Here is a 15,685-nt window from a genome sequence, read left to right on the forward strand (position 1 = left end):
AATAAATTCAATCTATATACTCTGGAGATCGTTCTCCAAACAAAATTGGCGTCAACTGCCAAGTGGCTTCACATTACACTACCAGACGTGGCAGTTTCCTCCGCTTTCAGCTTCTCACACTACTAACCACCGCTATACAATCGAATCGAAACAATGGCTTCTCCGCCGCGACTAAGCATTTTTTCAAACAATTGGTGTGCATCGTTTTCTCATGCTTCCCCTTCTTTCACCCTGCTTCACTGAGCTCCTTCGCTCCCCACATCAATGAGGAGGAATGCCTTCGCCGCTCTCTACTGTCACGCCGGTGCCATTCCTATCTCCGCAAGTAATCTTTCACCTAACTTTTTCAGCAATCTCATCGCTTTCAAATACTTTGCTTGTTTCATTTGATCATTGCACCCTAGAAAATTTCCAGCGATTCAAACGCAATTACGCAACTTCCTTTGGATGATTACAGTTAAAATTTACTTGTTGAAATGATTGAATTGAATGTTTATTAGGTTAGTTTTCTATTTTGGTTATAGCTTGTTGTTGTGGTCTCATTAGAGTGTGAATGGTTTTTTCATGTAGAATTGCGACATGAGAGTGCAACTGAGATTATTTTAGGCAAATGCATACCGCTTGAATATCTGAGAAAGTTGAATTCCTGTCCCCCTTCTTGGCTGTTGCATCAAAATTCGTGAGTGAATTTACTTCCTTATATATACACTTGATTTGATTAATATAAACTAATTTTGTTCAGGTTATGTTTTGTGATCTTCAATTTTTTGTTTGTGGTGGATTATGGCTCAGATATTCTACCGGTTTCACGAGTGTTCACGGTGAAACGCCGTCTCCTGATTATGCAAGGAGGAGGAGGGAATCGCTGGAAGATAAATTTGGGCTTGCTCTTGGAACTTACAGCTCTAAAAGTTTCAATGCTATATACCGGTTTGGTCCCTTTTTGGCGTTGTACAGAGCTGGAATTATTTCATTTCACGTGTTCAGGCTAACTATGTGGCAGTTGTTCCTTCAAGACATAAAAAAAAGAGCGGTTAAGGTAATTGATTATCTGTTGCCAATGCTTTCCATAAGCCTATGCATATGCAATTAACAAACAAACATACATTGTTATGCATTTGATCGAGAACTAGCCATGAGTAAAAAATAGGCAGTGTAGCTTCTGACTCGGTACTATGGTAGGGTCTAGGAAAGAGTTTGATCCATCACATGTATATTATTGGTAGCCTTATTTTGTACACTATTTACCAGAGGCAGACTCCTCGACTCCATATTTGCAGTTACTAAATAATTGAAAACCTTAATATGTAAATGAAAAATTCATCAGTAAATTGCCTTGATATTGTAGAGAGCTTAAACCAGTTATGCTACCAAAAGAAACTATCAAAGCAACCTCTTTTATTGGAGATGGAAACCTGTTAGCAGGGGAAATGGGGAACAAACGAAACGGAAATGGAATTGTTAATAGCAAATTGAGTGTGTGAATCAACTCAAACTAATATGCAAATTTTATTTGTGCTTATGAATTAATGAATTGATAATGGTGTCTATCATGGACACTAACTTGTCCTCTGTTTCAGTACATAGATAGATGTGATAATGTTATTTTTAGGTCATTGTCCGAAAGCAACTTGTATCACTTAAGTAAAATTTCAAGCGCGTAAAATTCATGATATCGGCATTATAGAATCAAATCATAAATCCTTACTGCCAATTCTGCTTTGTGGGAAGCGGCTTTGCTTGTTCTTCTTGTTGTCAATCTTGAGGGTAAAAGTATTTTTTTTCACAGTGATGTTAATTATAGTTTCTGTTTCTCTGAGATAAAATCAATGTACCAATTCGATTTACATTTTCATGTCCTTCTCTGTCGACATTCAAGAATTTGTCTGGGTGCTTATTTTGTCGCACTGTTTTAATCTGGTCACTTAATGTTTGATAATTTGTCAGTTTAACACAGTGTGTATTTATAAACAGCCTGGCCTTTTATTCTTTTAATACCCGGTGAATTTAATTGAAAATTGTTAGAGTATTCATCCTGTTATGATTGTTTGTTCATATGATCATAAGGTTCTTTTTAACTTCTGTTTTTTGTTGCCTAGGTTAATTAAGCTTGGTTTTGTTTGGTTATGATGTGCAGCTTGTTGCCCAAGATACTTTCTCTAAGTTTCTGTTAAAACTCAGTTGCTAGTTAGTAGTTAAATTTTTGGTCACAATTTGTTATTGCAAACCACTTTCACTTGTATTTGGACTTCTATAAGTATAGAGACTGAATTTTATTCTCATTGCATTCATTAAAAAATACAGTCAAGATTGGACTCAAGTTTTCTCTGAAATTCTCTGTACATTTTCTTACCTTTTTTTAGAGATAAGGAGATTTAGCTTAGTTTAGCCTAGTGCATCTAGTGTTACTGACAGTTGTCAGTTGTATCACCTGCTATAGCTGGTTGTTATAAATACAACCAGTTAGAAACTATTGTAACCAACTTTCCAATCAATACAATCAGTTAGAACTGAATATGGAAAGAGCAAATACACTTTCTGTTACCTTTTCTTCTTATTTCTCAATGACTCCAAATTATAATATGGTTTCATTAGCTGATAATGAGAGGCATGACTTCTTGAAATTCACTCTCTTTCCTTGATATCACACTGTAGCTTCATCTCTATTGGAGGCAACAAATAGAAGGTAATATTCAAAGGCACAAGTTGTGCAGTGTTTTGAGGTTAATCCTTCATTACCACCACGGTTCTTCAGAGAAAGATTAAGATGAAGTCATTGTTATTGCTGAGCACTCAGGTTGGGACCAGCAAGATTAACTCCTTGCTACCTGGTTGCTCCCTTCAATTTCCCATATTTTTCTGCCTGCCTCCTTGTATATGTGCAGTGCACTTTGCAATCGTGGCAGATTTGGGAGAAAATCCTCAACTTTTTCCCATGCTTACACTTGAGAAAAACAGTGTCAACTTTGTCGACTTAAGTAGTGTCAAGAAAGGAAACAAAGTTTTTTGAGAATGCCTAGCTCAAATAACGAAGACTATAAATTTAACTATTGTGCAATTTTTCAAATTAAAATTACAACAATGTGTCTGCATTATATTGGTAAAGGGTTGGCAATGTAAGACTATTGTGTCTTGTAACGTGCCTTCAAGTGTCAACCATGTATTTAAGCCCTACAAGATTTAACAAACCACATATATTTCTTCCACTGACAATTCTTCCTGCAATAGAGTGCATATTTATTTTTTTAATACTTATTAGTGAAAAAACTGACAGGAATGAACAGTGATATATTATCAGTACAATTTTTTGCAGTTTCGTGAAACTCTAATACGCTTGGGTCCTTTCTACATTAAGGCAAGTTTCTTTCACAGGTTATTTCATGTTGGTTTCTGGTTTCGTTATGTCTTTTTCTTTCATTTACTGCCTTACTCTTTTTTATACTACGATGTTTGTGCTGTAGTTTGGCATTGGTATATGCACTTTTCATTAGCATTATTCTCTTTATCATACAAACTTATTATTACTCTAAAGTAAGTTTTTGTCTGGTTCCTTATGTAAAATAACTTGACCATTTCAAAGGCTTTCCATAATTTTATAGAATGAAATGTTTTTTTATCTGTTTTATTTCAAAATAAATCACCTGCCTTATCTATTTTGCCTTTACTCATAGAAATCAATAATCATGTTTCCAGTTCTTAAGCTCTAACAATAGTTACCCCCTTTTTATTTTATATTACTCTCCGAGGTTTTGTTTTGGTTTTGTTTTTTCTTTCTGAAAACACTTAAATATGGGTTTCACATATCATCATTACAAAGTATACTTGTTATATTGAATGTATCAATATGTTTATTTTGTTTGACGTAGTCTGCACATGAATACAGCTCGGGCAGGCATTGAGCACTAGACCTGACATATTACCAACAGTATACTGTCAAGAACTTGCTAAGTTACAGGTACACTGGATTCTTCCATTTTACTTCAGTGAAATCAATCAAGCACTGTAGATGCATATATTGACTTTTTCCGTGCTTCTGTTTTTGTTATCTTGTATTGACGAAAACTTATAAACTTTTATTCATGCTAGGATCAAATACCTCCATTTCCAACTGATGTTGCAATCAGATCTATTGAAACCCAACTTGGTGCTCCTATTGATGAAATTTTTAGTGACATTAGCCCAGCACCTATTGCAGCAGCATCGTTAGGGCAGGTTTATAAAGGTTTGTTACCAGCAAAAGTAATAGCATTTTACTCTGTTTGCATATTTGTTCGGCCTCTTCTTAAATTTGGAACTTCAGAGTAATATGGACATGTTTGAGGAAGATTGAAGTGTTTACTTTTGTTGCTTCAAGTGTTGCAGCTCACCTGCATTCTGGAGAACTTGTAGCTGTTAAAGTTCAGAGGCCTGGCATGTCACTTTCGTTGACCCTTGATGCTTTGCTATTCCATATGATTGGGGGCCAATTTAAACGGTTTGCGAAAGCTCGCAAAGATCTTCTAGTTGCAGTTAATGAAATGGTGAGTTCCTTTACCTTAGAGCACACAAACTCTTTATCTGCTTTGTACGTGACCTATTTTTCACCTAATATTGATTAAATAATATGTTAGGAGTGCTGATATTGTGACCTATTTTTCACCTAATATTGATTAAATAATATGTTAGGAGTGCTGATATTGTGCAGCGTGCTATGCCTTTGTTAGTTTATCATTGAAAAAACAAAAATTTATTATCTCTATTCTATAGTTAGTTTGTAAGTCTGTTATCCTTTCTGTTGTTTGTTAGGATAGTTAGTTAGTTCCTGGCTTAAGTTGTTCAGTATATATATATATATATATATATATATATATATATATATATATATATATATATATATATATATATATATATATATATATATATATATATATTCTTGAGAGGGGGATTTTATTATCTGATTGTCTTAGTCGTTTGACTGGAAAATTCCAGTGAGAGGGGAGTATATTCCTCTGTGTATCTTTCTTTTAATTCAACAAAACTATAGGGACAAATAATTCCATTTTGCTATTATGTTATTTCAAAAGAGCCTAACATAATATTTGAAACCCACTTCAAAAAATATGGTTTTATTTTCAAATGTGTCTAAGCATGATCACCGTACCAGCCAACTACTATGGAGACAGTTATATTTCAGTTTACATTGCAATTACTTTATATATTATTCATTGTAATTTAATGCAACAGGTCAGGCACATGTTTGATGAAATTGATTATGTCCTAGAGGGGAAAAATGCTGAGCGATTTGCTTCTCTCTACTGTTCATCTTCAAGTAAGTTCAACATCTGTGGCAAAAATTCCATTTGCTGTTTTCTTTGATTGTACCTTTGGCATGTGCCTAGTTCAAGTGTTCAACCCTATTTTGTAATCCCAAATTCAAAATGCTCAATGCTTAACCATATTTTACTTGAAGCATTTTCTCCTTGATCTTTTTAATATCCGCTTTGGAGCAATTTACATATGAAAACCCTAACTTGCTGGTATTCAGAACTGATGATTGTCCTCAAATATGAGAGGGCAATGTGCATTTGTAATGTGTCATACATTTTTGTCCCTTTACTTACATGATGCATAGTTCTTTAGAATGCAATTTGGACTAGTGTTTCTTTTGGTTATATGCTGATGAACAGGGCCACATATATGCAGGCGGAGGTAGTATAAAAAACAATAGAACAAAATCAATCAAAGCTCCCAAAATATACTGGGACTATACATGCACCACTATACTGACTATGGAGTGGTTAGATGGAATTAAACTTACAGATGAGACAGGCTTGAGTAAAGCTTCTTTGAACAGAAGGGAACTCATTGACCAGGTATAAGCCACCCAAGTTTTCTTGGTCTCATGCTAACAACAGTTTATATGCATGATATATCTCTTTCATGCCTTTGCTCGTCTGAGTGTGCGTGTATTTATTTAAATTAGTATGCTTACACATATTTATGAAAATTATTAAATGCGCCCATGCATTTTCTTTTGGCTATAATTAACTGCATGTTTACTTAAAACTTCACGTACTACCAATTGATGTCCTAGTATCTTTCTCATGATTTTGTAGGGATTATACTGCTCTCTGAGACAAATGCTTGAGGATGGGTACTTTCATGCCGATCCTCATCCGGGAAACCTTGTTGCGACAAATGATGGATCACTTGCATATTTTGACTTTGGAATGATGGGGGATATTCCTAGGCATTATCGTATTGGACTTATTCAAATGGTGAGAAATGTTTGAACATTACTAATTTTAATGGGTGTAACTTAAATTAGTTAGTGCAACATATTTTCCACCACATTTGATAGCAATTTCTCAATGGAAAAAAAAGTTTGAAAAGGTCGATGTGCATTAAGGATGATAGACATACCAACATTTGGCACCGGAGTTGTTTCTTTCTCCTCGTAAGAGGCTTCATACTTATTTCTACGAGTTTAACATTTAATGTGGGTGATGTATGTCAACTTAGGAACGGTCTTCCTATTTGTGATCCATGCATGTGTTGTATTTTGACTACTTTACGTCTTCTTTTTCATTTTGGAATAACTTTTTTATGATCTCTCTTAGAGGGTCTATGTGTCTAACTTCCAAGAAAATTTCATGCATATTTAGAGGGAATTTCGTTTATGTTGCCAATGATATTCGAAAATATAAAAAATTGGTGGGAACCCCACATTAAGTAAACATTACTGAAAATATAACAATGGATAAATAGTAGTATTTTATTGTTAATAGAACAATAATAGTAGTAGAAGATTTCTCTAACTACTCCATGAGCAAATCGCGGACACAACACAAAGAGGTATCCTACTATGGCCCTAAAAGAAAGTTATTCCCTTCATACCTTCCGACTTCTAACAATTCCCCTTTATATATAAATAAAGAGAACATTGTATTATTTCACTCTAATGGGCCTTTTATTATTTCACTCTAATGGGCCACATATAAATAATCTAATTAACTCTACTTAGCCACTCTACTAATTACTTAAGCACCTTCTCGTATTGGGTCCTAACAAAAATCCTTTTATTCATTGGATACAGATATCTGATAAGTTTATTCTCAAGGATGAAATGTACCTGAATTCTCATTGTCTGTATATTAATTATTTCATTTTGAAATCTCTCTGTACTGTGATATAACACCTTGCTGAGATACCCAAATTTCCCTAATTGTCCGTGTCTAGTACTAAGTTCCTCTCTCTCTTGCAGATTGTGCACTTTGTTAATCGCGACTCTCTGGGCTTGGCAAATGACTTCCTTTCTTTGGGATTTATTCCTGAAGGGGTTGATATACATTTAGTTTCTGATGCACTGCAAGCATCCTTTTCTGACAGGAGTCATCGGACTAGTGAATCTCAAGATTTCCAGGTTTGTCTGTATTTTATCTGCATCTAAGGATCAATTGTTTGCTTCTCAAGATTTCCTGATTTGTTTGTATTTTATCTGCATCTAAGGATCAATTGTTTGCTGGGTAATAGCTGTAGCTGGTATTATATTTTGGTCATCAGCTTTAATATCACAAAGCAGATAGTTCAGAGCATTTTCTCAATTGTAAATTGAGAGGCTTGGTAGGAACTACATTGGGAAGGACTGGCTGTGCACAAATTATGCTTCTCTATTGTGATTATCAATAGAGATAGGAAGGGCTGAAATTTAAAGGTTAACTCTTTGATGCAAACCCTGCACTGGGATAAGTAATAAGTAGTCTCTTATTGGCCTCTTGTTGGAGGTCAACAGATGGGTCTTTGTATCCAGTTTGCCTCAAATATGTAGAGAGACAGGTGTGACGATACTCGCTCTCTGTTGCCAGTTGGCCTCAAATATGTAGAGAGACAGGTGTGACGATACTCGCTCTCTGTTGCCAGTTGGCCTCAAATATGTAGAGAGACTAGTGGGCGATACTCAGTTAATTGGCTTTTCAGGCATTTTACTAAATTTCAATTTTTTAGGAGGGGAGTGGTTGTACACGAGAAGGGCTTATTCTTCTATGCTGCTGTACATTTTTTTCATTTAAGTTGAATAAATTATAATTTCATTCATGTGAATCCACCAAGCGCACACAAAAATGTGACAAGACAACTACCATTTGTCATTTATTTTAGGTTTTTAATAGTCCCCCAACTTGTTGGGACTTTAAGGGGAGCCTTTAACACTTGGTTGAATCATCACTTTGAACTAAGAGCGATCACACAAGTGAGAGAGAGAGACCCCACATCCTCGCCCAAAACCTTAATTCATCATGTGAATGAGTCTTCTCATTTATATGATGTTTAACATCTACTCTTCCATTTAATGTGGGACTTTTAACTCACACTTGATACATCACAACATTCTTTCTCTCAAGTGTGAGACTCTCCATGTCCTTGATCCAACACTAAAAACTACTCCGGCTCCCCCATCAAGTCAAACAGGGCTCTGATGCCACTATTGGGACTTTCAGTGGAGCCCTTAACACTTGGTTGGATCATCACATTGGACTAAGAGAACCACACAATTGAGAGAGACATCTCTGCTTCACCCAACCTTAACTTTTTCTAATCAACTTGGGACTACTTGATACTCATGATTTACCTACTGCCTGGTGACATCTATATAACAGTGCTCTAAAATCTGCCTTGCTTTATTATCTCTCCATGCTGGGCTTGAAAGCCTCGAAATTGTTTTTTAAATTAATAAAATTTCATTGATGCTTTCCTCATAACGCCAACAACCATCACTTGTTTTCATATCTATCTAAAGTACAATTTCAGGGTATCATGCCACTTCACATTTAAAGTTCAATCTTTCTTTGGATTTCAGGGAGTCATGAACCAACTATATGCTATCATGTATGAATTTAACTTCTCCCTCCCACCGGACTATGCTCTGGTTATAAGAGCACTGGGATCACTAGAAGGGACAGCTAAAGCTCTGGATCCTGATTTTAAGGTCATCGAGAGTGCATATCCTTTTGTAATTGGAAGACTTATAGCAGACCCAAGTCCTGATATGAGAAGAATTTTGAGGGAACTTGTCATTCGTAATAATGGTTCGATAAGGTGGAATCGGCTAGAGCGCCTGGTATGATATATCTAGGCTTTTTCTACTCAGCGACACAGTGTAATTGTTATCTGGAATGTTGACTCCAATAGTTTTTGAAAGCTCACCAATTTAAAACTGAAATTCACATAGTTGAAATATAACTACTTGCGTTGTATATATCATAACATTTGTGTTTCATATATAACCACCCACACACCCACACAGTAAGCACATAAATTATGATCACTAAGATGTATCATAGCTTCTTTTAGCTGGGCTTGCTCTTAGAAATGTATAATCAGTAACCCTCAAGTATGGTGCATTGTAAATGCGAATCCCATTTGTTTCTGCAGTAAAATTTGAATATTCTTCTGGATAGAATTATTATGCAACTTTGGACTAAATATAGTATGACTGCCATTCTTGTTTCAGGTAGCAGCAATATCCGAACAAGCCTCAGAGCTAACTGGAGACCCTAATCCTGAAAAGTTCTCAAATCCTTCAGTTTGGAAATTATTTGACATGCATGCTGTTGTTGATTCGACTGAAGATCTTTTGTTATTCATATTATCAGAGAAGGGTCACAGAGTGCGTCTTTTCCTTCTCCGGGATATAGTTGATGCAGCTGATGTGTTTCTACAAGATGAAGTGATTGACTGTGCATTAAATGGGAAGCCTCAAGACCAGAGGATATTTCTCTTTGAGGTACTAGTATTGTCTTTTGTTAAAAAAAAACTGTGTGTGTACCCAGGGCAATGCAAAGTTTCTTATGGCTCCCGTGTCATGTAGATAGGTTCTTGATGGCAATGTGGGGTGAAGTACATGAACCCGATGATGGGGTGGTAGTATAAGGCACCGTACTTTTAGTGTTGTTTAAACCCGGAACCCATATCCCTCACTGACAATGCTGAAGGATAAGGTTTTTTGGTTGGGTTGAGTCTGTTATGTCTGGTAGGATGAGAGAAAGGAGGGAGGGGAAGGTGACAAATGTATATATTTAAGTTTTTCTTTTCTGAACATTTCAGGAGAGTACTATCCTCGCTAGGATTGGAAAAGGCTTTCAATACATTCGTGACGTGGTGCAGTTGGCGCCAGGGGAATGGACAGTAATGCTAATTCGAATGGCAGTGAAGCCTGAGGTTCACAAATTTGCTTTAGACATTATTTCAGCTTTAGCTTTGCGTTCTAGTCATAGATTGAAGGTAGCTTATTGGCTCTATTTATCGATAATTCTACACAAATTATCTGACTAAGTTAGCCTATGTTTGGAAACCTAATGGGCCACCGCCACCTCACGTTTCACACCCTTCCACTGTGATTTTTAGAAGTTACTATTGGTATCTTTTACAAAACGTGCGTCTCCACTGTGATTTTTACGTAACTCCAAACATAAAAAAAAGTTAGAAGTACAGCTTCCATAAAAAAAAAGTTAGAAGTACAGCTGTTGACATTTGTGAACTAGAAATTAGTAAATGTTTCCACATTCTCAATATTCTTTGCATGAAGATTATAAGTTTGTTGCCAAACATTCTACGGCATTATTTTTTTCTTTTGTCAAATTCGTAAATAAAATTATTTGATAATTATTGACCATCGGCAACTTCTAAATTCTATGGATGGACAGTCTTATTTCTTCTAGAGAGTGGAGGGAAAAAAAAAAGGAAATTTACTTTAACGTCAAACAACTATTTAATTTTCATGGTAAATTGTTATACAAAAAGCATTAGGAAATTATTATAAGTCAGTTTTCTGGAAGTTTTATGGAAACGAGCAAGATTATGGAATTCAGGTTTTAATATTTAAAATTGTATGGATTTGTGTTTTAAGGTGCCAAAAATAAATAAGTTTTCTTCTAGATTTGAAATGTATTTTCCAAACACAAACACAATTAATAGAAGTGAATGATTGAACCGTGTAAAACTATATATATATATATATATATATATATATATATATATATATATATATATATATATATATATATATATATATATATATATATATATATATATATATATATATATATATATATATATATATATATATATATATATATATATATATATATATAGGATGAGTCTAAAGATGCATCTCCGAATTAAATTTTAAGATGAAACTCAGTTGTAGAGTGTTTTGGTAAGACACGGGATATGTCTGAAAATGCATTTTTAAAATCTAAGACATTTTCAATTTTTCTTTGTAAAATATGAATATGTATTATGTACTACTAATTTGTTTTATATATATATATATATATATATATATATATATATATATATATATATATATATATATATATATATAAAATACAAACACAATTAATAGAAGTGTTTGTGTTAGAAAATTTCTTTGCCAACCTCCCTATCTTCTAGTCCACCTCTGGTGAAAACCCCATACTACCCCTGACTTTGGAAATTCATTTCCGAAAATGCAAGAAAAAGGTGTTTTCGGAGATGCATCTCCGAAAACGCCTTTTTTCTTGAAAAAATTGTCTTATTTCGGAAGTTCATTTCCGAAAACAACATTTCGGAAGTGAACTTCCGAAATGCTGCGCGTTATGCAGATTTATCAAAACACTCCCCCTCCCCCATTCATTTACCCTAACTCAAATAAAAAACAAGCAAAGGCGAAAATTTGTGCAAACACACTTCCAAGGCTGCATCAAGGCTCCAATCACATTGCTATACAACATTCAAAAGCCCACAAATCACTCAATTTGTAAGTTTTGAATTTGTTAGATTCATTATTCAAATGCATGTTATTTAGGGTTTCAATTGCATAAATGATATATGGACTGGTTGTTAGTAGTATTTAGGTTGTTTAGAAGCTTTTTGAATTGGTTTTATGTTTGATTTTGGGGTCTGCCATGGAAGTTGCAGAAAACTCCATCGCATGGATGTTTCGGAAGTTCATTTCCGAAAACACCTCCATCCCAGTTTTCGGAAATGAACTTCCGAATTGTATCAGAAGTTCAAATTTTTTAGTTTTTTATTTTGTCTCGCATATTAATCGATTTCAATTTTTTACAGGAACATGTCAGACAACCAATCAGCACGCATTAGACAGGGTAGGGAGACCCAGACTGCGTCGGCTAGAGAGGGTAGGGAGTGTCCGTTTTAATTTGCAAGTACTTTATTTTTAACGCCTTTGTTTATTGTGCCTGTTTCTTTGAAGTTTGTGTGCATGCGTTCTGACTTCTTTGACGGCGTGTCGCTGGTTTCCAACGTCTTTGTTCTTTAATGACTTGTCTATTTCCCAAGCGTTTTTGTCCCCTTTCTTCTTTTATAAAAGGAGGTCTCATGGACCTTTCTTTCTTCATTTTTACGCAGGAATGGGTGACGCTAAGGGAAGAAAGGGTTCTTCAACCTCGTGCTCTCGCGGAGTGAAGGAGGTGAAGGAGAAGAAGAAGGTTTTGACTGGTTCTGCTTCTCGTCCTCTGGGGGTCCATGGCTCGGACGTGCAGGCTCAGTCTTCAGGCGTGAGAGTCATGATCAACGCTGATGGTTCTGAGACTGAGTGGGATGAGGATTGGTATAATTATCTTCATTCGGAGGAGTTCGTTCATCGGGCAGAATAACGTGTTTTTGTTTTGTTTGATGTGTATTTTGTAACGCTCGTCGGGCAGAATAACGTGTTTTTGTTTTGTTTGACGTGTTTTGTTTTGTTTTGATTTCGGATTGTATCTTTCGCACAGTGTTTTTGGATTGGATTTATCATATTAGTATTTTCAGTTTATCTGTTGCTTATTTTTATTTGGCGTTTGCGTTTAATTAAAATGCGAGACAGTTTAAGAAAAAACATAAAAAAAAAACACAGTTTCTGCATAATTCGGAAGTTCATTTCCGAATTCACCCCCATGAGGTGTTTTCGGAAGTTCATCTCCGAAGACACCCCCCCATGAGGTGTTTTCGGAGATGCACTTCCGAATTATGGAAATTTTAAAAAAAAAAGCGCTTCGGAAGTTTATTTCCGAAGCAGGGGTATTTTGGGATTTTCGCTGGGGGTGACCCCCATAGGGAGGTGGCTAAAGAAATTTTCTTGTGTTATATATATATATATATATATATATATATATATATATATATATATATATATATATATAACAAAAATGTACACGTAGTTATATAAATGACATGCAGCACAAATTAGTACATAATACATATTCATATTTTACAAAGAAAATTTGAAAATGTCTTAGATTTTAAAAATGCATTTTCAGACATATCCCGTGTCTTACCAAAACACTCTACAACTGAGTTTCATCTTAAAATTTAATTCGGAGATGCATCTTTAGACTCATCCTATTAATATGTTTTTTAATTTAATTCACTGATAAATTTATAAGTGTATTTTCGAACTTGTGAAGTGGGAATTTGAAATCTGTCACCTTTATATGTCAGTTACAAGTGCATTTCCGAAATAATCAAACATGATTTTTAATTAAACAAAATTAAATTATGTATGCTGTTTTTCTCTATGATCAACTTTCATTTTGTCTTAAAACCTTTGAAAAAAATCTTTCTATTCTCAATTAAGGTTGCCATTTCAAAACTTTATTCTTATATTGCATCACATCATAAGGAGAAAAAAAAGCTTGATTTAAGGTAAAGATAATTTATTTCATTCTTTATTGTTCACATTAATCTAGTTTCTGAACTGAAAAAGTTACGCTGCGTCAGAATATGCATTTATGAATTCTAAATGAATTCCTACGGTTATGCATTTCTGAAATAGTTCAGTGTTCATTTCAATATGTTTTCTGAATATTCTCTATTATTGTTTGTATTAGATATAATGCATCCTGATAATTTTCCAAAATCTACTGTGTCCACGAATGCCAAACATGATGATGTGAAAGAGGTAGATGTTTGCAACCAATTTACAAATGGACAAGAGTTTGAATTTCGTGATCATCCAATGGGTTCACACAGAGGCATCCAAGTTGGGGTTTGGTGTTGTAATAGGAAGGTCCGATCATGGTTCATATAAAAGACTTGCATTTGTGACAATAAGATGCGAAACACAAAACTCATCTCTAGAAGTTCAAATGAGATGACACCAGTTCAAGTAAATGTGAGTGTCCTATAAATTCTGAGATTATCTTTTGTAAAACATCTCAAATATCAAGCAGGTATACAATATTCGTGTTGAAGTTCCTTGTGGATTGACTCTTTGGATTGACTGTATTTTGTAAAACAATAAAATGGAGAAGTGTTCAAAGTGCTCAAGATTGTTCTAGCTTGCTTAAGCTACAGAAGGGACATATGCTTAACACGATGTCCCAACATGGTACGACATCCGAGCCTTGCGCAATAGGTCAGTGCTATATCATTTTGAGAGATTCTCTGGTCAAATTTTGGATCAAATTTTATTGCTATTGTTTAGCAATATGATTAGGTGATTTGTTTGACAGTTGGAAGAAGATTAATTCCAATTTAAATGGATATTTAAAATTGAAACAAATAATCTCTTGTTGGAGAGATTTATGTAACAAATAACCAACAGATTGTGCATTACTTTTGGACGAAATCAAATCAAATATCCATGAAAAAAATCCCAAAATTATTATGCTATATAAGGTGTTCAAATGTGCATTGGAATTCAATCGTTCACATTGAAAATTTTAGAGTGCTAGGTTTACAAGAGTCCTTATTATTTTATGTACATCACACTATATTTCAGTAATTTGGCATAGTTATAGGTTTGTCTTGTTGAGTTGAAAGATTTAACATCACTCATAGTTTTGATTGAAGTTGATCACTATGGTTTAGTGATTGTAAACCAAATACTAGGGGTTAATGTTTGAGAGAAAAAGAAAGTAAGAGAGTGTCTCATATTTAGGGAAGGTCCTAAATATAAAGTTATTGGATAGTGTTAGGGAAAAATATTGAACAACATAGGATTTATTGTTGCTAGTAAGACTGATTGTACTAACTCTAAGCTACTAATAGTGAATTTCCTTTATTAGGTTGGAAGCCAATCCTCCAGACATAGGTGCATGTTGCATCGAACTGGATTACCAATTGATTGTGTTATTTAATATTTTTATGGTCCATCATCTTGTACAAGTTAATTATGGTGATTTTTATTTAAGTGTCGAACGAGTTGACAGAGTTAGAGACATAAACCATTATGTCTTGGATCTGTCATGACAGTATCAAATTATAATTAATAGACAATAATAGCCTAGCATTATTAGTTTCCTTATTAGTGGCAAAACATTATAGCTAGCATGATTCTTGGATCTTGGTCTCCAAGACTCACTTGTATATATATGCATATGTTTCTGTACTGTAGAATATAATAAAAATATATAAAATACAAGTTTCTAACTTGGTAACAGAGCTTCATTGCCCTAAAGGCCCTCGACCCATTCCTTTTTTTTTTTTCTTTTTCTTTTTTTTTTCTCTTTTCATGGCATCCGCTGCAAATTCAAACACCAAGAATGATCTTCCATCAACTGTTTCTGTCAAGTTGGACAGGGATAATTATCCCCTATGGCGATCGTTAGTATTGCCTATAATTAGAGGTTGCAAACTAGATGGATACATGTTAGGGACAAAGTTGTGTCCTGCTGAGTTCACCACAAATACCGATGCTGATGCAGTAACAATCAAGCAATTGAATCCG

The 15,685-nt window shown here is 34.6% G+C and overlaps 2 protein-coding genes across 2 annotated transcripts; both read left to right on the forward strand.

Moving 5' to 3' along the window:
- LOC131660702 (uncharacterized) lies at positions 1-10,545 on the forward strand. The gene is made up of 14 exons (XM_058929998.1): positions 1-325; positions 571-679; positions 793-1,039; positions 3,314-3,355; positions 3,884-3,955; positions 4,087-4,222; positions 4,363-4,520; positions 5,224-5,308; positions 5,683-5,852; positions 6,096-6,257; positions 7,244-7,402; positions 8,834-9,094; positions 9,488-9,760; positions 10,081-10,545. Exons 1-14 carry the CDS (start codon positions 265-267, stop codon positions 10,306-10,308), a joined length of 2,163 nt encoding a protein of 720 aa, XP_058785981.1. The 5' UTR covers positions 1-264; the 3' UTR covers positions 10,309-10,545.
- A 1,439-nt stretch (positions 10,546-11,984) lies between these two features.
- Positions 11,985-12,882, forward strand: LOC131655186 (uncharacterized). Its single transcript, XM_058925083.1, has 2 exons — positions 11,985-12,155; positions 12,385-12,882. The coding sequence occupies exons 1-2, from the start codon at positions 12,089-12,091 to the stop codon at positions 12,630-12,632; spliced, it is 315 nt and encodes a 104-aa protein (XP_058781066.1). The 5' UTR covers positions 11,985-12,088; the 3' UTR covers positions 12,633-12,882.
- Positions 12,883-15,685: the final 2,803 nt, after the last annotated feature.

The sequence above is a fragment of the Vicia villosa genome, linkage group LG3, assembly GCF_029867415.1.
Source record: "Vicia villosa cultivar HV-30 ecotype Madison, WI linkage group LG3, Vvil1.0, whole genome shotgun sequence".
Classification (NCBI taxonomy): domain Eukaryota; kingdom Viridiplantae; phylum Streptophyta; class Magnoliopsida; order Fabales; family Fabaceae; genus Vicia; species Vicia villosa.

Bases quoted from the DNA above. Each gene is read 5' to 3' on its own strand.
- LOC131660702 (XM_058929998.1), top strand. From the start codon at position 265: ATGAGGAGGAATGCCTTCGCCGCTCTCTACTGTCACGCCGGTGCCATT. The intron at 1,040-3,313 runs GTAATTGATTAT...AATTTTTTGCAG, and splicing joins TAAAAAAAAGAGCGGTTAAG to TTTCGTGAAACTCTAATACG. The intron at 6,258-7,243 runs GTGAGAAATGTT...TCTCTCTTGCAG, and splicing joins GTATTGGACTTATTCAAATG to ATTGTGCACTTTGTTAATCG.
- LOC131655186 (XM_058925083.1), top strand. From the start codon at position 12,089: ATGTCAGACAACCAATCAGCACGCATTAGACAGGGTAGGGAGACCCAG. The intron at 12,156-12,384 runs GTAGGGAGTGTC...ATTTTTACGCAG, and splicing joins GACTGCGTCGGCTAGAGAGG to GAATGGGTGACGCTAAGGGA.